The sequence below is a fragment of the Macaca thibetana genome, chromosome 16 (genome assembly GCF_024542745.1).
Source record: "Macaca thibetana thibetana isolate TM-01 chromosome 16, ASM2454274v1, whole genome shotgun sequence".
Lineage (NCBI taxonomy): Eukaryota > Metazoa > Chordata > Mammalia > Primates > Cercopithecidae > Macaca > Macaca thibetana.
The window spans coordinates 11,326,133-11,352,399 of NC_065593.1; the positions used below are offsets into that span (position 1 = coordinate 11,326,133).

General features: G+C 48.3%; 1 protein-coding gene across 4 annotated transcripts in view; it reads left to right on the plus strand.

Moving 5' to 3' along the window:
* Positions 1-26,267, plus strand: part of GAS7 (growth arrest specific 7) — a 289,764-nt gene that overhangs the window by 160,943 nt on the left and 102,554 nt on the right. For 3 of the 4 annotated variants that reach the window (XM_050765349.1, XM_050765352.1, XM_050765351.1), the window contains exon 2: positions 20,478-20,598. In XM_050765349.1, the coding sequence (XP_050621306.1) occupies positions 20,478-20,598 (121 nt within the window). Of the gene's footprint in view, positions 1-3,861; positions 4,242-20,477; positions 20,599-26,267 lie in introns of those variants that run through there. The other variant, XM_050765350.1, reaches the window with a different exon arrangement.

Consider the following 26,267-nt stretch of genomic DNA (forward strand, 5'->3'; position numbering starts at 1 on the left):
CTTTTCATGGCTGGTTGGGGATCATTTTGCAAGTGTAGGCTTGAGCATTGCCTTTCTCTTGTTTTTATGATGGGTGAGAGGTGGAAGAGAGAAAGAAGGTGGAGGGGGGGGATTCTGTAGCCAGTTTCCTCCCTCTAGTTTCTCCCTCACATTTGACCTACTTACACCCTGGTATCATGAGCCCTGATTGTGACTTCTCCCTGGCTCAGAATCCACTGGTGGTTTCTTCTCCTTTCTAGAATTGAAATTTCTTAGTTCTTGATGTCCTCATAGCCTCCCGTGATCTGACGCCATCCTTCGCTACTGTTTTTTCTCACCTCCCATGCCTCTTAAACTCTAATGAATGGATCCACCTGCTTTTCCCCCACAGCCTCTACCCACACGGTTTCTCTCTGACCTTGGCTCAGGCTGGCCCCATGGCCTAGAATATTGCCCCTGTGGGTTGTTCTTCTGACCCATCCTGCCCTGTCTCTCGCAGGAGCCTCCGTTTTCCTCTGTTAAATGAGGACGATCATAGAATTTTCCTTTTTGGTTTGTTAGAAGGATTAAGTGATAGGAAACATGTGAAGCGTAGAACAGCGCCTGGTCCAGAGTGAGTGCTCAGTACAAGATTCTCACAGTCGCTCCTGCAGCAGATTGAAACCCAGCAATTAGGGAGGGAGAGTCCCTCAAGCAGCCACACTGATAACTTTGAGAAGGAAGAGATGAACCCTGCTGTCAGGAGTAGAAGAGAAAGGACCAGGAAGGTGGGATGCAGACGCAGAAACGAATTGATATATCCAAGGGAGAGGCACCTTGTTACCCCCTCCAGGAGCCCAAGTGTGCCACGACCCTAAATGGAAAAGCCCTCAATTGACGTTAGAATGCTGGCTGTGTTCCCTCGGTCTCCCCAAGATCGAACACAAGATGAACCATGGTGAGTGAGTCCTGCTATAGGTGGCCAGCCTCATGGTTTTTTTTTTTTTTTTTGGAGACAGGGTCTCACTCTGTCGTCCAGGTAGGAGTGCAGTGGCACGATCTCAGCCCACTACAACCTCTGCCTCCCGGGTTCAAGTGATTCTCCTGCCTCAGCCTCCTGAGTAGCTGAGATTTACAGGTGCGTGCCACCACACCCAGCTAATTTTTTGCATCTTTAGTAGAGATGAGTTTTCGCCATGTTGGCCAGGCTGGTCTCAAACTCCTGACCTCAAATGATCCGCCTACCTCGGCCTCCCAAAGTATTGGGATTACAGGCGTGAGCCACCTCGCCGGGCCCCAGCCTTGTCTTCTAGTTGGGCTTTCTGTTCATCGTTGCCAAGAAGCTGGGGTGGCTTTCTTCTGGGTGTACGTGGAGAGCCTGAGGTGGTATATCTCATGATGTGGCTTATGGTTCACAGGGTCTTTTGAGCTAAACTATCTCTGTGGGTCTCAGGTTTTTTTGGTTTTTTTTGTTTTTTTTAAAATCATGGCAAAATACACATGACATGAAATCCACCATCTCCATCATTTTTAAATGTATAGTTCAGTGACTTTGAGTATACACACATGGTCGTGCAGCCATCATCACCACCATTAATCTCCAGAACGCTTCCATCTTGTACCACTGACACTCTGGACCCATTAAACAGTAATTCCCAACGTGCCCTGCCCACAACACCTGGTCACCTCCATTCTGCAACCTGTCACTATCTATTTGACTTTCTAGGTGCCTCATAGAGGTGGAAGCAAATAGTATTTGTCCCTTTGTGTCTAGCTGTTGTGCTGAGCATAATGTCCTCAAGGTTCATCCACATGGTTGCATGTGTCAAAATTTCCTTCCAATTAGCCGGGCATGGTGGTGCACACCTGTAGTCCCAGCTACTTGGGAGGCTGAGGCAGGAGAATCGCTTGAACCCAGGAGGCGGAGGTTGCAGTGAGCCGAGATCGCGCCACTGCACTCCAGCTTGACAGAGTGAGACTTTGTCTCAAAAACAAAAACAAAAACAAAAAAAACAAAAAAACTGCCGTTCTTAAGGCTGAATAATATTCCATTGTGTTTATTTTACCACGACTTGGTTTGTTTCTACCTTCTGGCTCTTGTGAATAATGTTGCCATGAACAGGCAGCATGACCCTCCCTTCAGTACCCTGCTTTCAGTTCTTTTTGGTATATACCTATTAATGAAATTGCTGGACCATATGGCAATTCTGTATTAATTTTTTGAGGAATTAACACACTATTTTCCATACAGGCTGTACCATTTTACATTCCCACCAGCAGGGCACAAGGGTTCCAACAGTCCTCAATCCTTACTAGTACTTATTCTTTTCTGTTTTGTTGATGTTTGTTTATTTGTTTGTTTTGAGACAGAGCCTTGCTCTGTTGCCCAGGCTGGAGTGCAGTGGCGTGATCCCAGCTCACTGCAACCTCTGCCTCCTGGGATTCTCCTGCCTCAGTCTCCCTAGTAGCTGGGACTACAGGCATGCACCACCACGCCTGGCTAAGTTTTGTATTTTTAGTAGAGACAGGGTTTCACCATGTTGGCTGGGTTGGTCTCGAACTCCTGACCTCAAGTGATCCACCGGCCTTGGCCTCCCGCAGTGTTGGGATTGCAGGCATGAGCCATTGTGCCCGGTCTTGTCTGGTTTTTTGAAGAAGCCGTCCTAATGGGTGTGAGCTGATATCTCAATGTAGTTTTGATTTGCATTTCCCTGATGATTAGTGGTGTTGAGCGTCTTTTCATGTGCTTATTGGTCATTTTGATATCTTCTTTGGAGGAATGTCTTTTGCTCATTTTCTAAATTGAGCTGTTTGCTTTTTATTGTCCGGTCTAGACTTTTTTTTTTGGACCCAGGGTAACTGCAGTGCCTACCCTTTCAGCTACTGGTGGTAGTAACAGCAAAAATCCTAGCTTTCATTGAGCATTTACATCATCCACTAGGTAACATGTTTCCATGGATGCCCCACCCCACCCCCTTTAATCTCTTACACAGTCTTTTGAGAAAGATACTGTGATCATCTGCATTTTGCACTTGGAGAAATTGAAGCCAGAGCCATTGCCCAGGGTCTTGCAGCTAGTAAGCAATAAAACAACAGCTTAGCTCTGGTCTGACTCCATCCTTAGACGATAGTACTTATTTTCTTCCCCCCACCCAAGGAGCTGGTATTGAAACCTCTTCATACATAAGTTTATCCATTTGCTTAATAGGGAACCCTCAGTCCTCAGGATCTTGGTTTCTCTAGAAAACCGTATTTAGTTCTATATAAAGAATCATTTCCTAAAACCCCAAAGGTTTGCGTCTGAAAGCAAACACAGAAATATGCGGCAGTTTGAGTGCTAAATCGTCAGCTGCTCCAGAAATCTTTCTAAACGGAATGATACGATAACGATATATTCACCAAGGATCCAAGCCCCTGCCCACGCTCATTTAGTTGGTGGCTGCAGTATTGCTCTTGGAGTCCAATCCTTTCGCTACTTGTAAGTAATGACTTTGTGATCCTCGGGCCCGTTTCGGTGGAGACCCCGCGTGACCCTGTCTTTGTTCGTTATCTGTCCAGGTTTGGTGGTAGCGAGAGCAGAGTTGAAGGCAAGAGACGTTCATCTCGCCCCTCTGGAAGCACCGGCTTTCCACACAGTGGTTCTTTGGAGGAACATTCTCCGTTCTTTTTATGTTGGCTTTTATCTGGCCTTGGGTTCACACAGCTGGGGCCGGGGCCAGGGCCAGAGCCGTGACTTAGGGTTGGGAAGAAGTTGGCCAAAACATTCCCCAGCAGGGCTTGGGCAGGCCCAGGAAGTCCCGCCTAAAACACAGTGAACAAAGCTACCCTTGTCCACAGGCCTGGGGGTGGGAGGCATCTGGTCAGTGACACAAGCTTGGCCATTGTTTGTTGTGACCTTAGCCAACGTTTTTTAGCTGAGAAAGGGGAAAAAGAGGGGGAGTGAAGAAAAAAATAAAAAAAGAAGGTCTCCAGAAACGTTGCATCTGGAAAGTCCAGAACGAGTTGTTGATTTCCCAGCAAGCACTGGAGCGGATTTGGAAGGAACTGTGCAATGTAGTGGGTTCTTTGTGAAAGAACAGCAATGAGCAAAGCCACAGGAACCTCCTCTGGGGTGCCCAGAGCACTGGCCCTGGGCTAGCGACTTGCCTCAGCTTCATTTCCCGCAGAGGCTCCATGGAGAGGAAGCCGGCAGAGTCTTGGCTCTGAGTCTGAGGGCTTCAGCCTGAACCCAAGACTCTCCTCTGAGATAGCAGCCCCCAGAGAAGACTAGCTGTTCTCTGATGGTAAGAATTGATTTTTCTTGCCTGCAGATGTATGCTCCAGTTTGCTTTTCTCTGCATGTTCCTAAAATGACTTCACCATGGTAAAGAGGCAGCTCTGAAAACTGAGATGTGGGGTCTCACTGCTGAGCTGTGGTGGTCTGGAGACCCGGTGTGCTAGGTTGCACCTTTCACAGATCCAAGGAATGAGCAGGGAGAAAAAAAAAAAAAAAGACATGGGTCATTGTGTGAGAAATCAGGAAAAGCGGATGGAAGGAGGAGAAAGATTTATGAAGGATGTCTTGGAGAGAAAGGGAGTCTTGGCTCCCCTGGTTACCTGGGGAGCAGTTTTGTAGTTGGAGCTGTGGGATGGAGAAGCAGAGTGGCGACGTGATTTTAGTGGAGCCCAAACCTTGCTTCCTTCATGTAACTTTTTCCAAGTAAGAAACTTGGCTTCTGCCCACCTATCTGGCTTTTACCCCATGGCCCAGTTCTAGCTGGGACACTACAAGGCAAAAGCCATTGGAGGACTATAAAGCTTTATGAAGGGAAGGGGGAGCTCCTGCGGTCATGGCTCCCTAGCAGAAGTACCTGCCCAGTAATGCACTGTGCTTCCAGGCTTGGCTGAAACATCTTTCCAGTTTGGTGGTGGAGGCTGCAACAGTGATGATGGAAACTCTTCCAATACTTAGCGGTCCAACAGCCTTGTTTCACAAGTCTTTCCACCCCCACAAGTTACGCATCCATCTTCTTTCTTTGCAAAGCAGGACCTCCAAGAGAGTGGTGATCACTCTCCTAAGGCTCTGTACAGCTGTGAGAAGTCCAGTTTGCATGGAAAGGCTAGCCTGTGTCGGCACGTGGTCTCCCTCCAGGATGCGCTCTCCCACCTCCCTGGGCCAGTCAGCATCCCTGATCCTGGCATGGCTTCCTGTTCCTACAGTGCCGGGGAAGGGAGATGGTGCTTGTTATCCAGGAGCGTCCTCTAACGGGTTAGTTGACCTAGGACAGTCCGCAGCAGCGCTTCTCAAAGGTTACCATGCATCTAAACCACCTGGGGATCTTTACAATGTAAGATCCGGTGCTGGGGCAGGGCCTGGGGCTCTGCATTAATAGATCCCAGAGGACTTCATGCTGTTGGTGCAGGGACCACACTTGGAGATTTGCTCCTGTGAGGAACCCAGACCAGTCACTCAAGTTCTGACCAAGGTGTGGCTGCCTTGGGTCTGATGGTAGAGCACTGAGAGTTTTGGCAGGCCTGTTTGTGGATTGTGGCTGGGTGCTTCATGGGGATGGAGGGATTAGCAGAGAACACTGAAGGGCTTGCAAGGAGCTGGGAAGAGCCGAAGTCAAGCTCTTGGGAAAAGGGCATGTGGGGTGCAGAGGCTGTCGGTGGGCTGCCCCCCAAGCTGAAGTGGACTGTGTGTTTGGGGTGTAATGTGAGCAGCCAGCCAGAAGTGCTAACTGCTAACAGGCCCAGAAAAATTCCACTGGAACCTGCCTTTGGTGCATCCGGGGTGATGCAGAGACAGAAGCCCAGGATTCCAGTTGCTAGGCAAATAGAGCTGAGACCACTCACGTGGCTCGGGGGAGTGACAGGGAAGAGGTGGACGCATCAGGACAGAACTCAGTGTGGTGAGAGGTGGGAGCACAGAATCCGGGGTGTGGTAAGGTGGGATCCTCGGTGTTTGGGGCACAGCCCACGTTTCAGGAACAGTCAGATGCCTCCTAGACATGATGCCCATGTCTACACTTGAATGTGACTTTTTTTCTCCTATTAAAATGGCATGTCCTTAAAACATATATACTAGTGCTGACATTTAAATTATTGGACCAGGCGCGGTGGCTCATGCCTGTAATCCCAGCACTTTGGGAGGCCAAGGCGGGCGGATCGCCTGAGGTCAGGAGTTTGAGACCAGCCTGGTCAACATGGTGAAACCCCGTCTCTATTAAAAACACAAAAATTAGCCGGGCGTGGTGATGGGCGCCTATAATCCCAGCTACTTGAGAGGCTGAGAGAGGAGAATCGCTTGAACCTGGGGAGGCTTAGGTTGCAGTGAGCTGAGATCACATCACTGCATTCCAGCCTGGGTGACAGAGCGAGACTCTGTCTCCAAAAAAAAAGAAAAGAATTATTAACTATATATATATGAAAGCCCTTGGAGACCATCTGGTCCAACTTCCGTGTTTTAAGATGAAGAAATTGAGGCCTCCCAGCAGAGATGAAAGAGGTTGCTCAAGATCTTCCAGCAAGACTGCTGCAGCTTTGGGGCTGGTACTCCAGCCCCGATTCCCATCTTGTGTTCCTCGCACGGTGGCACAGATCCGTGGTAGGTCTCACACCTCCACAGCAAGGCCGTTGGCTGTCACCGTTTGCCTGCTTTATATGCGCCAGCGGCAGCAGCTCCGGAAATGTTCGTCCAATCAGGTTGGTGAGAATTGCACCCCTTACTGAGACTTGGAAACAGTTCCAGCCCTTATTAGACTTCATTTCCTCCAGTGCTCAGGGTTCAGACCTCATCAGGAACCATCTCTCGGAGTTAGAAGTCTTTGATTAGAATCACTTGGAGCACAGGCCATAGGCACTGCAGTCCATGGAATGAGTCTCCGTGGTGGGGAAATGAACTGCTTCCATTTTCTTTTACTGCTCACGGGCCACTCCAGCCAGCAACTAGCGGCCACAAAGCCCGGCCAGCTGGATCGCAGGTGCGGGCAGGCCATCAGAAGCACCTACCCTTATATCATAATGAGCTCCAGTCCGCCTTCCTTTACAACAGCACTAATTCCCCGAGGAAGCCCGCTTTTGCCCCCGGTGCATCTGCGGGCAGCAGCTGTGTCACTTGTGTTTGAAGTTTCTTTCTGGTGAGCAGGCTGCTTTCCATGAGATACAGAATCTGTTACTGATCGAGCTGCGGCTTTGGACTCCCTCCCTTGCTTCTGAACTTAGATCCATGTTGAATGCGATAGGATGCTTGGTGAATTTGGTTTTGGGGTTTTCCTCAGAAGTCTTAACAACTTTAGAAAGTGCCCAAAACAATGACATGTAAGGCATTTTGGGGCTTTGCAACTTAATACTAAAGGAAGGCTAGGGAGGATATTACGTAGTATTCCTTTCTCTCTCTCTCTCTGTCTCGGGTCCCTACCAAGTTTGGCAAAACTCTCTTATTCCCAGGCTTTTTCCGCTGCAAAGGGAAGTGGACCAGCGGTCCTGTAGAGGGACCCTCACCGTACCAGGAACTCCCTAAGGAGTGTGTTAGGGAGTTAATCCACAGAATATCCTTCAAAAGCGTTTTCTAGGTCAGGACAAGTGATATCATTATAAATATCAACAAGCATAGAACACCTAGGGTGTATTTCAAGATCGTTAATCTTTGGGACGAAGAGAGAAGTACTGAAGTCTATCCCAACTCCTTCCTTTGACAAATAGGGACTTTTCAACATTCACTGGCCGTAACAGTGACCTGTGGCAAAGGGGAAGAGAATCCCAACTGTTCAGCCTCCCTGTGCAGACCTGAGGTAATGCGCACTGCCGCATACCCTGATTTGGGCATGCATTTCATTTCCAATTTTTGTTACATCGCTTCGCTTTGTTGGTGTCTCAGACAAGCGTTTCTTTCCCACTGATTCTAAGTCAGATTTGGTTGAGTAAATAAAAGGGTATCTAGACCAAAAGAGCTGGAGACCTCTTTCTCTTCAGAGCCCAGAAGTGTTTGGAGGGAAGCTTGCAGCAAGCAAAGCAATATTTCATGAAGATTTGTGTCTTGTCAGGCCTCTGTCATCTCTTTTGTTTATGTGACTGCTGTTCTTGGAAGCTGAGCTGGACATTTAACTGCCTTGAGATTTCCCTTGTGGTTTTAGGCTGTGTTACGAAAACCATCCCATGCATGGGTTATAGGACCACAGTGTTCGCGACTGGCAATCCCCCTATTTTACAGACGAGGAAACAGGAGCCTGGAGAGGCTGAGATAATTGCACACTCACATCTCGCTGTCTGGGAACACAGCACCTTTGTGTGCCTAGGCCTGTGTGCTGTCTCCTAATGCTTTTGTCATCCTGAGTTAGGGGTAGGATATCAGAATGGCCCACACTATTTTTATTCTGCTCGGGAAGGGGGAGGGGAAAGAAGCAACATTCCTCAACAGTTTATCAGGAAATGGAGAGTTTGAGTAAAATGTCTCTGTGAATCAAAAGCCGGTGAGCACCGTCATTCAGGTTTTCTGGCTTGGAAGCCGGAAGCTGGAACCGGCTACTGGGAGGAGACTACCTTGCCATTTAATAATTACATTTTTAATTGTACTGAAACATCGGGACCACAGAGACCTTGAAATGGAACAAAATGCAGGTTTTTTTTTTTTTCCTGGGGTTCCCCAACCCCTCCAGGCTTCAAGGTGGGGAAGCAGTTACTGCTTCCCTTACTGTTTCTGGAGCTCTTCTCTCTATTTCAGGAGTGCTTGTGGGACGACGCCCCAGGTCCTCCACCCCAGATCCTGTGGTTCTAAAACACGGTCACAAGGCCTTTAGGTACCTGCTCCAAACCCCTCTATCAGAGGCCAGAAGAGTGACTCTGATATTTGGTGGCACAGTCACGCTGGTTCATTAATGCTGAGATTCTTCCAAACCATGCTGCAGAGTGGGCGTCTCTCAGATCCCCATCATGCCGTATGGTGCCGCTGGGGAGATGCCACCAACGAAAAGGACTAGCCATCTCAGATGCAAGAAACGTGCTCACATTCCGAGTTTTCCTCATTTCTTGCATTGTCTCCTCTGGAACCCTGTTAACTGGCCCTTCTCTCTTACACTGGGATAGCAGGTGCAACCGCCATAAAAATCTCATTCTCCAGAGTCAGAGGAGGAAGGGTCATGCAGGAACAGGGGTTCTGCAAGGCCCACATAGAAGGCGTTTCTTTTCTACCCTCTGCTGACCGCTTGATTCTCGGGTGTTTCAAGGCTGTGACATGGCTTCTGACCCAGGAGAGGCCATCCAACTCATCCTTGCGGTTTGCAGGATCATTTGCAAATCTTATCATCAATCCTTGTCCCCCAGAGACTCCATATTTCCAGCCTGGCAAGTTTCCCTGTGCGGGTTGAAGGGTTGACTTCCTGTATCCTTGCTGCATGGACTGCATTATAATTATGTTCATCAAAATTCTTGGTTAACCAGATCACTCCATTTCTTTATAGGCTCAGAAAATACAGAGTCTATTGTTCCGTGTCCTCTCTCCGCTCAGTCTTGACAAGCATACCCCATAAACTGACTGGCCCTCAGGGATGTGCTGGGGGCTTGCAGGATGGCTGCGACTCTTGCCAGACCTACCAGGAGCTGGATAGGTCTGGAGCGTCCCAAGTGGTTCAGCCTTCAGACCCACGGCTGGGCACGGCTGGGAGAAAACTCCCACGGCCCTGATGTCCACCTCTTAGGGTGGGTGCCAGTGACAACCACAGTGTGAGGCTTCTTCTTGCCACTTCGTAGACAGAGGATAGTGATGATGTTGGTGGGGGGGAAGTAGCTAATGCAGATGAAGAAGAGTATGCCGGACACTCCATGGGGACTGGAGTTGCAACCTGGTTGGGGAGCCCAAGCAAGTCACTTTTGGATTCGTCCAAGGAGGCTGGTGGGGGTGGGCATCTGATGTGAGCAAGTGGGGGATTCAAGCCAGCGAGATATAGATGATTGCCGCCACATCCATTGTCACCCCATTCATTGATCTACCCCAAGTAGTGAGGCCCGAGGACACCTGGACAGTGCCAGGTTTGGAAGAGGCCTGAGGACATTTGCATCTAAATGACTAAAGCCTCATTTGAGAAATTGCTTTTATGAATTCAAGGGGGTAGCCCTGCTCACCCGGTGATTTCTTTTTTTTTTTTTTTTTTTTTTTGAGACGGAGTCTCACGCTGTTGCCCAGGCTGGAGTGCAGTGGCGCGATCTCGGCTCACTGCAAGCTCCGCCTCCTGGGTTCACGCCATTCTCCTGCCTCAGCCTCCTGAGTAGCTAGGACTACAGGCGCCCGCCACCGTGCCCGGCTAATTTTTTGTATTTTTAGTAGAGACGGGGTTTCACTGTGGTCTTGATCTCCTGACCTTGTGATCTGCCCGCCTCGGCCTCCCAAAGTGCTGGGATTACAGGCTTGAGCCACCGCGCCCGGCCGGTGATTTCTAATAAGAAGGATTTGAGGCAACACACAGAGGACTCTGGTAAAGCCTCTGACAAATTTTGCACGTAGAAAACTGGAAGAAAGGAAGGCGACCCTCCTGGCTCTTTGGCTTCTTGCTAGTAAGAACTGCAGGTGTGCCTCATGCACCTGACCCCCTTTTCACATGGGTCCAACCACAGTGCCACAGGACACGGTCATACTCAGGCCCAGGCCCCAAAATAGCCACATGTTCTTCTCTGTGTTTTGGCCTTGGGAACCCTTTGAGGGCTTACAAAGCCAAACTGGTGTTTCAAATGAGGTCTTTGGCAAGCCCAGGGTTCCTACTGATTTTTCCTTCAATCCACAAAGTGCTTTGGTCCCAACATATGTACCTGAATAGATTCCAGGAATCAGGATTCCCCACGGAAGCTGACTGCCCTCGGGGCCAATACAACCTGGTAGACGTGAGACTCGAAAGACACAGCACCGGGGCTTGGGTCTCCAAGGCCCCTTCCCTCTGTTGTGTTCCGTCTGGTTGAGAACCTGTCAGTTTCTAGGAAGAGACAAGAGTGGACTTGAGAAACAAGGACAGAGGATGGATGCCAACTGGGCAGGTCAGGTACCTGATACCTGATATTTGGCAGCAGGGGCAGTAGGATACGGATGCTTCATTATGGGGATGGGAGGAAGGGCAGCGTTTTCTTTCCATCTCCCTCGGTGTTCTCATGATCTCAGTGTTCCTCCTGCCTCTTGATCTCTTCTAGTATATATTATTATTATTATTATTATTATTATTTTGAGATGGAGTCTCGCCCTGTCACCCGAGCTGGAGTACAGTGGCATGATCTCAGTGCACTGCAGTCTCCACCTCCTGGGTTCAAGCAATTCTCCTGTCCCAGCCTCCCTGGTAGCTGGGATTACAGGCGCACGCCACCACGCCCAGCTAATTTTTATATTTTAGTAGAGATGGGGTTTCACCATGTTGGCCAGGCTGGTCTCAAACTCCGGACCTCAAGCAATCCACCCGCCTCGACCTCCCAAAGTGCTGGGATTACATGCGTGAGCCACCGCACCTGGCCTAGCATATTTTTTTAAGTGGAGGGTTTTGTTTTGTTTTTTGAGACAGGGTCTCTGCTGCTCAGGCTGGAGAACAGGGTACAAATGTGGCTCACTGTGACCTCGAACTCCTGGGTTCAAGTAATCCTCTTGCCTCAGCTTCCCTAGTAGCTGGGACAAAAGGTGTGTACCACCACGTCTGGCTAATTTTTAAGTTTTTTGTGGCGATGGAGTTGCTGCGTTACCCAGGTTGGTCGTGAACTCCTCTACCTTGGACTCCCAAAATGTTAGGATTATAGGCATGAGCCACCGCACCCAGCCCTTTTCTAGTAGTGTCTGTATTTGAGACTCAGGTTATAATTTCATTTTTTTACAGTATATATCGAGAATAGCAACATGTATACATGATTGTATAACTAGATTCATAATTACGTATGCGTTTCTGTAAGCTGCTTTCAGCATACAGCCTGGATCCTTTTGTGCCGTGATTTCTTCATTCTTCACCTCTGTTTGTCTTGTTCTTTCAGGCAGTTGGAGCACATCCCTTACGTGCGTTTACTAAGGAGGACATGAGTCCTTGTCTCTAGAAGAATGTGTTTCTGTTGCTTTCCCTCGTGAAAGACAGCTCGGCTACCAATAAAGGTCTTCGTATTTTTCTTATCATGCACCGGAGGCATCTTTCGAGATGTGGCTATAGAGAAGTTTGAGACCAGCCTTCTTTTTATTCTTGCACTGGTCTTCCCACGTAAATGATTACAGGACTTTTAGCCTTATCTTTGCTGTGTAAATACGTCGTTAGGATATGTCTGCTTGTTGGTCTTTTGAAATCCACTTTGCCTTGAACAGCGTAAGACCTCCCGTGCAGCCCAGCTCGGGAACTTTCCTCTCCATCAACCTTTATTTATTCTTTCTTTTCTGTTAGAGCTTTTCTGCTGGTCTCCTCTTCAGGAACAACCCAGTATCCATATCTTGGTTTGCTGTTCTGTCCTCACATTTGCATTTTTCCCATTTCCTTTGCATTCTGGGGAAAAAACAATTCTTGTTTGTTTTGTACATAACCAATTCACTTTGTTTTGCAGTACTAATTCTATGTTTTATTGCAACCAATGTGCATTTTCCTTCTGTTACAACCTTTCAAACTTCCCTATAATTTTTATCATTTCCTGTTCCTTTTTTATATCATTTTGGCTTTTCTTTTTTTTCAAACCAACTTGCCTTGTTTTGTTCTCTTACGAGTTTTTGCTCTTATATCATAGATGTTATTATATCTTCTTGCCCTTTGTTGAAGTTGCTGCATACTTTTCTGAGATGTTTCTTGTAGATATTATATGAGATCATGATGAAAAGTTTGTGTTTCTCTTGAGGCTTCTGGATGTTCTTCCTCAATCTTTTCTGCAATAAAAGAAACGATACATATTATCTTGTCTCCCCCCTCCCCATTTGTGCAGCTTTAACAAAATACCTGAGACCAGATAGTGTATAAGGAACAGGAATGTATTTGTTTATTTGAGACAGTGTCTGACTCTGTTGGCTGGAGTGCAGTGACACAATCATAGCTTCCTTCCTTCCTTCTTTCTTTTCTTTCTTTCTTTCTTTCTTTCTTTCTTTCTCTTTCTTTCTTTCTTTCTCTTTCTTTCTCTCTTTCTTTCCTTCCTTCCTTTTTCTTTCTTTCTTTTTTTCTTTCTCTCTCTCTCTCTCTCTCTCTTTCTTTCTTTCTCTCTTTCTCTTTCTTTTTTTCTCTCTTTCTCTCTTTCTCTCTCATTCATTCATTCATTCATTCATTCATTGTTCTGGGCACTGTGCTGAGATTCAAGCTATGAAAAAAGAGATAGGGACATGGCCCTGTGTTCCCGAATCTTATAGTTTATTTCTTTGTTGATATGGCAGCTCCTTCAACCTCCTCCTTCCAGGCCAAGTCGCTGAATCTCTGACCTTTAAAAGAAAACGAAGACCCTGTCAGGGTCCAGCCTGTCTCCTGTATAACTACTGGCAAAGACTGCAGTCCTCAGTGACAGTGCCAGGGGTCCCCTACTCGTTTCTGAAATTTCTGAGTATGGCCAGAAAGGCTGCTGGAGTTGGGGAGCGCAATGCTTTCACCCATGAGACAGGAAATGCGCCCAGTATTCTTAGAGACACAGACTCTGGGGCTGGTGATGTCACTGTTGCTTGATTTGTGTCTTAACCCAGAGTCGGAGGAGATTGTCGTTCTTGGGTAGCTGTTCCCAGCTCTGTGTAGGAGTCCGCCTACCCTAAACAGGTGTCCACCAGGAAGGCGTGACGTGGGAGTGAACTGGCAGTCTCCAGCCCTGCTGGGTCTTGATCGTCCTGGTGGGCCCTGGCAGCCCCATTAGTAATTGGTTGACTCCCTGAGGAGTGCAGAGCTGGCAGTGGGGCCACTCCTGGCTACTGAGTCCAGGACGACTCCGGGACTCAACCCTCCCAGGCGTGCCCAGCCATGCCCTGGCTGCTTCTGGGTGTCCGGCTGCCTCTGTGGTTGGGGAAGAGAGAACTTACTGGAGAGTCCTTTGTGGAGGAGCCTTCAAGCAGTGCCAATCACGGCACTGGGCTCATTAGCAAGCATTGCCATAGCAACGGGTCTGCCAGAAAGTGGCTCGTTAGGCTGACAACTTCAGAGCTGTTATATATAGATCTGGGTGTGGGGGGAGTGGGGGTGTGGGGCCCTGTGGATATGCTTTTCTTTAGAGCTCCTATTGCTTCTGGGTTTGGGGTGTGAGAGGACGCAGAGTGGGAGACCTTAAAACCGTCTGATCCGGCTGCTAAAGCGAGTGTCTGACGACCACCCATTAACGCCAGCAAGTAGCGTTTGCTCGCAGCTTTAGGAGAAGGTAAGAGTCAGGTGTTCTCAGAAGCCTCCGGAGGGGGAGAGAGTCCCGGAGGTGGAGGTGGCACCCAGGTTGAACTTGAGCTTGAAGCATGGTGGGAGCGGAGTAGCGGGGTCTGCACCGCCTGGAGGCTGCAGAGACAACCTCCACTGTCTGTTAAATAGTTTATTGGAAGGGTTTGGGGCAATGGGACAGAATCTTTTTCTTTAATAAGTCACTGTGCAGCCCAACACTGTCTTTTTACAAATCATGCTTGTACAAATTCTATGATCTCAGTTTTCATTTCAGAAGTGATGTTTTTCTCAGTCGCTGCCTCTAGTGCTGCAACGGAGTGGCTTCAGAGCCCAGGACTCACCCAGGATCATTGTTACAAATGCAGCCTCCCAGGCCGCTTTGGAGATTGAGTCAAGGCCTGAGAGTGTGCATTTGAACTCACATCCCAGGTGACTGCTGGGGTGCCCTGCGGTGACCATACTTTGAGAAACACTGCTGTAGGGGGATTTGTTTTTGAGCTCTGTAATCTCTGGGTGACTTTGCTTGCCTGCTTTTTTTTTTTTTTAAAGGGGGAGTCAGTAGCCACCATTAAGGGGAAAATGTTGGGGGTTGCGTTGTTTTTTTAAATACAGAGACAAGGAAGTCAGCCAGCAGCTAGGGAACGTGACGGCCTGGACGCGGGCGGTGATATTTTTGCACATCATATGCTCACTTGGGGACTGGGAGACAAGCAGGAGGATCAGGCTTGAGTCGTCATCCTCTTTGGGAAGGAGCTGGGGTGTCGGGTGGTCTCGGTGGGGAAATAGAGCTGAGTAGGTATAGCTGGGGAGAGATGTGGCCCACCTTTAAGGTAACTGGATAGAAGTCTCTAGAACAAAGCTATTATTTGTATTAATTAATTTTGTATAGAGATGGAGTCTTGCTACATTGCCCAGGCTGCCCTTGAATTCCTGGCCTCAAGCAATCCTCCTGCCTCAGCCTCCCAAAACGCTGGGATTACAGGCATGAGTCGGTGCATCTGACCAGCTGATATTTTTAAGCAGTTTGCTTTTGCCATTTAACTAACTGTGCCATGCTGGGCAAGTTATTAAACCCTCTGCATCTCAGATGCATTGTTTTAAAGCAGGGATAAATGCCATCTATGGCAGGCTTGTTGTGACGAGTAGCTGATTGTCTAAAGCACCCGGTCCAGTCTGGCATGCATTATAGATACTTGGTGACTGGTAAAAAGCCATTATTGATGGATACAAATGGATCTGAGCTCAGATATTTCTCGAGTACTTTCTACAGTGGGGTTCTGAAGTAGTCTAGAAACCTCCTGATGTTACCTATAAAATAGCGTGTGTATGTGTGTGTGCGCACCCATTTTAGGGGACAGAAGATCCATAGCCTTCCTCAGATTCTTAGAGGATGTGCTTTCCATATATATCATTGAACAGGTTGCCTACTGAACAGGGAGGCCCGGGTGAGGGTGAATGGAGAAGGACTGGAGCCTGGCCTTGCACTCTGGCCGAGGGACGGTCCCTTCTCGAGGAAGAGGCCGCGTTTTATCATTCCCACAAAGACACCCTGTGTATTAGGTAAAGAATTTCCGAGTTAGAGAAAACTTCCTTCATTTCCCCCACCCCCACTCCTGCTACCTCCGATCTTGTTCCTTCCAGGTGGGGTCCATCCCCAACCCCCTGGGCCCATGTCACCTCTGCTTCTAGTTCAGTTCCCACGGGAAAGCGCTGACAGAATTGAAGGGAAAAAGCCACAGGACTAAGGAAGAGAAGGGAAGGATTTAACTTGGAAGGAAACTAATTAGAAGAATAAGATTGAGAGAGACCTTAATTATTGGGTGGTTACGCACACTGTATCCTCTGGATGCCTGGGGGCCGGCTGCTTCTGCCCCTCCGTGGCCATGACGGGTGAGATAATGCTGGTGCCACTGGACCTTAAGTGAGGACTTGAAGGTAGGGAGGTCTAACTTCTGCCTTCAACACACTTGTAAAAATTTTTTTATTTTTTTATTTTTTCTTTATTTTTTCTTTATTTTTGAAACAGTCTCACTCTGTCACCCAGGCTGGAGTGCAGTGGCACGATCTCGGCTCACGGCAACCTCCGCTTCATGGGTTCAAGTGATTTTCCTGCCTCAGCCTCCCGAGTAGCTGGGATTATAGGCACCCGCCACCACGCCCAGCTAATTTTTGTATTTTTAGTAGAGACAGGGTTTCACCAGGTTGGCCAGGCTGGTCTTGAACTCCTGACCTCAGGTGATCCACCTGCCTTGGCCTCCCAAAGTGTTGGGATTACAGGCGTGAGCCACTGTGCCCAGCCAAAAAAAATTTTTTTTTAATTGTGGCACAGTACACATGACAAAATATTTATCATCAGTGATAGTTATGCATTCATGATATTGTGCAACCTTTCCCACGATCCAGTTCCGGAACATTGTCATTACCCCAAAGGGAAAACCTGTACCCATCCTCCGCTCCCCAGGCCCCTGGAAAGGACGGATCTGTTTCTATCCCTATGGCTCTGCCCATTCTGGGCATTTCATATGAATGAAATCAAAGAAGACGTGGTCTTTTGTGTCTGGCTTCTTCCACTTAGCATGATGTGTTCAAGGTTTATCCGTGTTGTAGCATGTATCACGGCGCCATTTTTAAAAATTTCTGAATAATACTCTTTTGTATGTCTATACTACACTATCCATCTGTTGATGGAGATTTGAGTTTTTTTCCACTTTTTGGCCATTATGAATGACATTGCTATGAGCATCCATGGACCAGTTTTTGTTTGACTGCTTGTTTCTAGGTTTTTGGGTCTGTACCTGGTTGTCTCCCTGTCTTTTGACTCGTGACTTTTTAAAAGTCAGCCATCAGGAGGAACTTCTTTCTAAGAGAAGAGAAAGGCGATGGGACTGTGGCTGCCTCGGGAGATGGAGGCAGAGTGTGGCCCTGCAGGAGGGGGAGATGTGGAGACCACCTTCGCCACATCAGCCACGTTAGGAGATGGGCCTGGTGGCCCCAGTCCCCTCCTCCTCCCTTCTTTCAGCATCTCATGGCCCTTCATGGCTCAGTATCAGGGTGCCTCCCACCCTCTGTAAGGTCCTGAATTTACAGAATGGAGGAGACCTCCTTGGTCATCAGTGTCTTGCGGAGAAGGGACGGCATCATTATTGCTCTTTCATGGGTGGGACACTGAGGGTCACAGGTTGGGTCCACTGGCTTTCCAGCCCCTGTAAGGAGTGGTCTCCTTACTGCCCAGCCCTCTCACCAGAACGCACTGGCTAGTTCTCAAGCTGTTAACCTCCCCAGCAGGTGTTTGCCTTCCAAGGAGGGTAGTATTGGAAACAGAAACCTCAGAGAAGTGACTGTTGATGGTGACATTTCAGACAGAGGGATGGTGAGGCGAGGGTGGAGGTCGGTATCGCCGTAGACAGAGACTGTGTGAAGCCCTTCCAGCGGAAACCCCCATTCATTGCGCATCCCTCAGGATGCCTAGGTGCCGGGTTGTTTATTGTTACCCTCTCCAGTGTCTTCCGCAACTGGGCTCATATTATCACCCTCTCGAATTTCACAGATTCGAGAATAGCCTGGTGAGTCAGTAGCCTGTGGTCACATGGCTGTCAAGTGGTCCAGGCAGGATTGGCACTGAAGGCTGTTTGAGCCTCAGGGCTGTTTTCACTGTGCCTATGGGTTCCCGTCTCTGCACCCCTTTTCTGGCCCTGTCAGTGTTTGATCCTTCCCATTTCCTCCCAGGTTATTTGGGTAAGCACCCATGTGGCTTTCCCACATTTGATTGAAGGAGAAACTAGAATATTTCACTCAAGGAGAGGACACCTGGCGTCTTGCCCCTCTGGTTCTAGAATCTCTTTCATCAAACCCTCATGCCTGTCATTGTACTTTTTTGTTCTTTGATTTGAGACAGGGTCTCACTCTGTCACCCAGGCCGGAGTGCAGTGGTGGGATCACAGCTCACTGCAACAACCTCCTAGGCTCAGGCGATCCTTCCACCTCAGCCTCCTAAGTAGCTGGGACCACTGGCATATGCTACCACACCCGGCTGATTTTAAAAATTATTTGCAGATGGAGTCTTCCTGTGTTGCCCAGGCTGGTCTCAAACTCCTGGGCTCAAGCCATTCTTCCACCTTGGCCTCCCAAAGTGCTACGATTATGAGTGTGAGTCATTGCACCCGGCCCTAACCCTCATTTTTAATCCCCTGGCCCCCCGCCCATGCCGACTTTATTTCCAATCCTGTTGGACAGAGCGTGCATCTCCTGTGCATGGCATACTTCTCTCTTTCAACATGCACACGTGCACACGCACACACACACACGCGCGCACGCACCTTGTTATAATAATCCTATTTGTCTTGCATGTATTTTGGCCATCCTCCAATCCTGGAGAGGCCGCAGCAGTGTGGAGGCCCAGGTAAACCTGCCCAGATGTGGGCTTATGCTTCCTGGACGTGCTGGTGAGACAGCAACCTGGGACCCTGGTGGGATGCCACACCGTGTTGAGCCTGGCTGCTGTCCACCTCCCTGTCTCCTGCTTTCTTAGAAGACAGTCTTCCATACGGAATCAAATGGGCGCTGCAGGTTAGCAGGTGTAGGAGACGGAGCGTCTGGGGCATAGGGGAAAGCTTTTAATTAAGTTGTGAAAATTCATTATGAAACTTACACCACAGCTACGCAGAAGGGAGGCTGTGTTTACTCAAAGTCACCCAGCAACTCAGATTTACTCGTTCCCTCCGATGACATGCAGGGCACCACGGGAAGCCACGGCACGTGGTTTTGCAACCTTCACAAAGCATGAGAGCAGCCTGGGAGCTGTGTGTCTCTGCCGCTCTCTTTCATTCTGTTACCTTGTTTCCCTAAGCGGGGGTCACCAGGGACCACCACTATGGGCGCAGCTGAGGGATACTGAGGACATTTGGGAACCGATTACCTTTACTGTTTGTGAATAGCCCCTGGCTTTGCTAAGAAATTCATGGCTACTCTCTTCATGTGGCTAGAATTCTGATTTTAATCAATTAACTTCAAAAGGCATAGCAATCTTATGAGCTAATTTGGACTCTCTGTCCTAATTTTAAAATGTTCTTTAGCTAACAACTTTGGTTTCGGTGTGTATGGGAGAAAATTTAGGTGGAAGAGATAGGTAGAAAAGAGAATGTAATAATTGCCTGTAATCCCAGCACCCAGGGATCATGGCTGTTTGTTTTATTTTTCTTTGTTTTGAGATGGAGTCTTGCTCTGTCGCCCAGGCTGGAGTGCAGTGGTGCGATCTCTGCTCACTGCAACCTCCACCTGCTAGGTTCAAGCAATTCTCCTGCCTCAGCCTCCAGAGTAGCTAGAACTACAGGCACACCCCGCCACGCCTGGCTCATTGTTTGTATTTTTAGTAGAGATGGAGTTTCACTATGTTGCCCAGGCTGGTCGCGAACTCCTGAGCTTAGACAGTCCGCCCACCTTGGCCTCCCAAAGTGCTGGAATTACAGTCGTGAGCCGCCGCGCCCAGCCGTGGCTGTTTTTTTTAGTATGTGTCTACTCGATATCTAGTTTCTTTATATGTTGGTTACATTTTTCTCTGATATGTTTTTTTAACGAAAAGTAACTCTATACATGGTTGAAAGAATTAAACCTCACATAAGTGCATACAATAGGAAGTCAGCGTCTTTTCTGTCTCCGAGTCCTAGTTCTTTTTGCCAGAGTGATCTGGACCCTTGGCGAGAGAAGCTCCATCCAGCTCTTCATGGATTCTCAGCATTATTATAGAATGTTTTGCATCTCGCTGTGGGATGACTTGCATTAATTACTTCTGCTAGGCTTGCAAAGCAAGCCTGGGGCCTTGTCTGCTGCTGTGCTTTGTGGTCTGGGAATTTCAGACTTGAGATTTCACAGTGGGAGCTGGTGGAGTGAGAGGGCCCTTTTGCAAGCCCAGCACCCTGTGAGTGATTTTCTAGGGGGCCGTGGAGAAAGTCCAGCTCCATTAGCTGAATGGCATTTTTCTCTCTGCTCCCAGAGGAGCTGTCCCCTGTGCAGGGGCTCTGAAAGCTCGGGTGCTCCTCATCGCTCATGCTCATGCAACCCCTGAGATCACGTGTATGCTGCCTCTGACCTCAGGGGTTTGTGGGCCACAGACTTCCCAATGTCAATCTACTCTAGGGTGAATTTATCAGCCTCTGCCTTCCTGGTTTAAAAACGCTTACAAAAATGCCAAATGGGTGTGATCTTCTCTTTCTCCTCCAACAGAAGCCTGGAATGGTCCCCCCACCGCCAGGAGAAGAAAGCCAGACGGTCATCCTTCCACCTGGCTGGCAAAGCTACCTGTCACCTCAGGGCCGGCGGTACTATGTCAACACGACCACCAATGGTGAGTGCCGCTTGAGGGAGCATCCTGCACCGACCCCCTGGTGTTCTGGCTCTCTAGAGGGGCAGGTTTTTTCACCCTTCTTCACCTCTGTTTGGGGGCTTTGTCTTCTTAAGTCTATGCTCAGGGTCTGCAGGGTCTTACTCCTCCCACTGTGCTGGGTGGTAGGGGTGCACATCTGGGGGTGTAGTTCTGGGAGTATCTTGGAAAGAAGGCTGCCCTTCATGGTTTGAGTCCTCCTTGGACCCTCACGTCCTCCCTGGGTATCTGCGTTAAACCCAACCTCTTCGTCTGGGGCTGTGTTTTCTCAAAGGTATCTCTAAAGGTTCTGTGGTCAAAAGGTTCTGTGGTCAACAGCTGGTTTGAATAAAATGAATGAGGCAAAGCCACTGCATGATCTCTTGGAATTTGGAAGGTTTGAATGATCTTGAAGCTTCAAAACGGGGATTGCAAATGTGAGGTTTCCCTAATTTTGCTACAACATCATCTTTTTCCTTAAGTATCTCACTGGCTGGTGTTTCTCCGGATGTTGTTTGGGAAATGCTGGGGGTACTTAGGGGTTATTTATTCCATCAAATAGTACAGTTTCCATGTGCTTTTCTGAGTTGAATAGGACCACACCTCAATGCCACCAATCATTAGAGACCTCCCGGGACTTCAAATGACCCCAGGATCCCCAGAAGTTGGCTGTAGATGGTCTGTAAAAGGGAGTGCACCGCGTGGCAGGTTCTGTAACAAGGCGAATAGAGGGCACTATTGCAGCCTGTGGTCTTGGGCAGGGCAGGACAGGGCAAACCAGCTAAACAGAACTGTGTCTTGACCTCCATGACTCCCCAAAGAAATTACCATGAGAGGCCGGGCGCGGTGGCTCACGCCTGTAATCCCAGCACTTTGGGAGGCCGAGGTGGGCGGATCACTAGGTCAGGAGATCGAGACCATCCTGGCTCACACAGTGAAACCCCGTCTCTACTAAACATACAAAAAATTAGCCGGGCGTGGTGGTGGGCGCCTGTAGTCCCAGCTACTCTGGAGGCGGAGGCAGGAGAATGGCGTGAACCCAGGAGGCGGAGCTTACAGTGAGCCGAGATCACACCACTGCACTCCAGCCTGGGCAACAGAGCGAGACTCCATCTCAAGGGAAAAAAAAAAAAGAAATTACCATGAAAGAACTGAGAGGATTTAAACCAACAAAGTTAGATTTAGTGGGGATCATAGACATGCGTGCCGAGGCAGAAGACGAAACTCCTACCCAAATCCACCTGCTGGCTCAGCCTTGGCCTCTCACTCCTCTGTGCCCACCTGACTACATGACCACCCCTTCCCACCTGCGGGTATCGTTACTACAGCTGATGATTATCAGCCTGCACCAGGATGGGGGGGGGTCCTAGTGACAGGGGAGCCAGCTACTGTTTAGCAGAGACACAAAGAGGGCAGTTGGTTTATTCGTATCCCCTGGCAACCTGACCTTCTGCAGGCTCAAGAGGCGTGGTCTAGTGGAAGAGGTAATGAAGTTTCTAGGAAAAGGGAAGTAGGACTATTTCTGACCGTTCTAATCTTCCACTTCCTCAAAACAAACACATGAACAGCTTTGCACTGTTACCGAAGACTTGAAGTTTCAGAGAAGAGTGTGTCTATGTATACAAAACACAGAATTTGGACCATAGGGCCATGAGATAATCAGTTATTTGGGACAACATTGGATCCAGATTTTTGGAATGTCAGGTTGCCAGGGGATATGAATCATTTGGATCCATTATTGTCTCAACTAACCTACTCTATTGCAGAGGGGCATGGGGGAAAATGGCTTTCTGAATGTCAGCATCTTTATCTTTTTTTAAGTTAGAGAATAGTTTATTTTCAGGGTAAAAAATTCAGTAAGTACAAAAGGATTTGAAATAAAAAATAATCCCTGGTCTCACCTTTTAAACATATGTACATTTATTCTTTTAAAGTAATTTGGAAAACATTGTCTATGTTGTCCTTTATATTACTTTGACAGTGTATGTGGACATCTTTCCATACTTCGTACATTTCAGTCTAACTCATTCTTTTAAACAGCGGTGTAGTAATACATTGCGTGGGTATGCTATTAATTTCACCAGCATTCTATTAATGGATGTTTAAGTCACATGTATATCAATAGACAGTGTCTGGCAGCTTTTTTTCTGGGACTCAGAATTTAGCAGATGCCACTGGTGAGAGCTTTCTTATGGGTCCTGGGATATAGTGATCCCATGGAGACTCCAGGCCTGGGGTCAGTGAACTTTTTCTGTAAAGGGCCACGTAGCCAGTAGTTAGGCTTTGAGGGTCATGTGGTCTCCGTCCCAGCCACTCAGCTCTACTGTCGCACCGTGAAAGCAGCCCTGGATGATAGGTAAACAAATGAGTGTAGCTGTGTTCCAATAAAACTTTATCTATGGATCCCAAAATAGGAATTTCAAATAACTTGTGTGTGTTATAAAATATCATTGTTTCGGCCGGGTGTGGTGGCTCACGCCTGTAATCCCAGCACTTTGGGAGGCCGAGGCGGGTGGATCATTTGAGGTCAGGAGTTCCAGACCAGTCTGGCCAACATGGTGAAACCCCGTCTCTACTAAAAATATCAAAATTTTCTGGGTGTGGTGGTGCTCGCCTGTAGTCCCAGCCACCCGAGAGGCTGAGGCAGGGGAACTGTTTGAACCCGGGAGGTAGAGGTTGCAGTGAGCCAAGATCACGCCATTGCCCTCCAGCCTGGGCAACAAGAGCAATACTCTGTCTCAAGAAAACAAAAAAAAATGTAAAAGATGATTTTCGTTGGCAAGTTCACTGGGCCATATGATAGTTGGTTTGACTAGATAGTCCCCTGGGCCACAGCTGCTGGTCCCTGCTTCAGGCTGTCTGTTGGATCGACGAGGACTTGCCCTATTTGCCTTTGCTCTCTTTATTTATTTATTTAGACAGAATCGCACGCTGTTGCCCAGGCTAGAGTACAGTGGCACGATCATGGCTCACTGCGACCTCAACCTCCTGGACTCAAGCACTCCTCCTATCTCTGCCCCCTGAGTAGCTGGGATTACAGGCATGTGTCATCACGCCAGGCTGATTTTTTTGTTTTTTATTTATTTGCAACAGGGTCTCACTCTGTTGCCCAGGCTGGAGTGCGGTGGCACGGTCGTGGCTCACTGCAGCCTCAACTTCCTGGGCTTAAGTGACCCTCCCACCGCAGCCTCCTGAGTAGCTGGGATTACAGGCACGTACCACCACCCCTGGCTTTTTGTAGAGATGAAGTTTTGCCATGTTGCCCAGGCTGGTCTTGAATTCTTGGCCTCAAATAATCTACTGATCTACTGGCCTTGACCTTCTAAAATGTTGGGATTACAGGCATGAGCCACTGTGCCTAAAAGCAGTTTGTTTTGTTTTGTTTTTGTTTTTTTTTGTAGTAGAGACAGCGTTTCAGTATGTTGCCTAGGCTGATCCCAAACTTCTGACTTCTGCCTCTGCTTCCCAAAGTGCTGAGATTATAGGCATGAGCTATCGTGCTCGACTCTCTCCTTCTCTTTTATGCTAAAAATAATCCCAGCACCTACCTTGGTCTTACATTCTAGATATATTATGCCAGTTTTTATTCATTACTTGTCTAACTCTTTTTTTGAAGCAGTCTTGCTCTGTCACCCAGGCTGGAGCACAGTGGCATGATCTCGGCTCACTGCAAGCTCCGCCTCCCGGGTTCGCACCATTCTCCTGCCTCAGCCTCCCAAGTGTCTGGAACTACAGATGCCTGCCACCACGCCTGGCTATTTTTTTTTTTTTTTTTTTTTTGTATTTTTAGTAGAGACAGGGTTTCACCGTGTTAGCCAGAATGGTCTCCATCTCCTGACCTCGTGATCCGCCCACCACAGCCTCCCAAAGTGCTGGGATTATAGGTGCAAGCCACCACACGCGGCCTTAACTCATTGTTTATCTGTTTGATTGAATCATTCGTTCAACACATAGTTTGAGCCTCAGATATATATACCAGGCAGAGTGAGTCTTGGGATACTGGGGATTTAATAAGAACAAAGTCTGTCGTCAAAGTGTTTATCTTCTTACAGAATTTCAGTGAAAACCTATCTGATTCAATCAGGAAAGGGTTGTGAAGCAGGAATCCAGGGTGTTTTAAGAGCATGTCACAGAGAGACCCTAGGGAATCAGGGAGGCTTCCTGGAGGAGGAAGCTGCAGGATAGGAAGGGTATGGAAGGGGTAGGGGATGGGGAGTGTCTTACTGGTGGCAAAGAGTCAGCTGTGTTTGTAGGGATCACGCAGCCCTTGAACATCATATTAATAATTCTGCTCGATAGTCTAAGGGAGAAGGAAAGCAGCTATCTTTCTGATTCTCCTCTGGAATCATTTCTTAGACTTGTTTTATTTGGCCGTAGAGATGTTTTAAATATTTTTTAATCTGCCTGCCTTTCTGCAGGAAGGCATCTATGAGAATAGCCACTCAAGTTTATCTTACCTCCTGACTCTTGGAGGCACCTGAGCTTGTGCCTCCTCACTGCTGGGCCAGCTGCATCTGCCTCTCTGCCTGGCCCCTTGCTTAAGCATGTTTGCTCTGTCTCTCTCTAGGTGGCATTTCATCCACACGCCGGCCCAGGGCCCAGAAAGTATGGTCCTGGTTCTAAGCAGGCCATTGTTCTCTTCCTCTTTGTCTGTCTACCTTTCTTCCAGACACTTCTAATCTTTCTCTCTTAATCCCTAATCTCTTCTTTTCCAGAGGGTGCCTGGGGATAATAGGTGATCTGTCCCCATTTTTATACCTATAACCGGTTGAAAGTCTAATTTACATTTGTATTACCTTGCCTTGGCTAATCTGCTTGTTTTCTTTCTTTCTTTCTTTTTTTCCCCCTCCTTTTCTTGTTTTGAGAGTCTTGTTCTGTCGCCAGGCTGGAGTGCAGTGGCGCAATCTTGGCTCACTGCAACCTCCAACTCCCTGGTTCAAGCGATTCTCCTGCCTCAGCCTCCCAAGTAGCTGGGATTACAGGCACGTGCCACCACGCCCAGCTAATTTTCGTATTTTTAGTAGAGACGGGGTTTCACCATGTTGGCCAGGATGGTCTCAATTTCCTGACCTCATGATCTGCCCCCCTCAGCCTCCCAAAGTGTTAGGATTACAGGCGTGAGCCACCACGCCTGGCTGGCTAATCTGCTTATTTTCACATCCATTTAGGATTTTGTGGATGAGGTTGTCACAGTGCTAACCACTGAGCCAAGCTCTGGGGATCCAAAATCAAATTAGATGCTGTCTCTAATCTCAGAAGCTGCAGTTCTAACAGGGCCAGAGACACATATAAACCTAGAAGCGTTACAATTATTTGTGCGGAAATGTGGGGGCTCGAGGAAGGGAGTAGTCAACTTTATCTGAGTATCAACCAAGTCTTTGCAGGGCGGGAGGGGGCAGCCTTGACTCAGGCATTCCAAGCCAAGGTTACGGCATGAGTAAAGACCAGGCAGCGAGAGAGAAACAGCGGATGTGTTTGGCATTGGTAACAAAGAGGTGAGAGAGCGAGTCAGGGGCCTTGAGGCATTTTGAGGAGTCAGGTCTTTATCCTGTAGGCAGCGGGAATCCATGGGAAATTTCCAGGCGATGGCGTGACATGATCAGAATATTGTGGCAAGGTTGCTTGTGCGGCAGAGCAAAGGCTTTAAGGCCAGT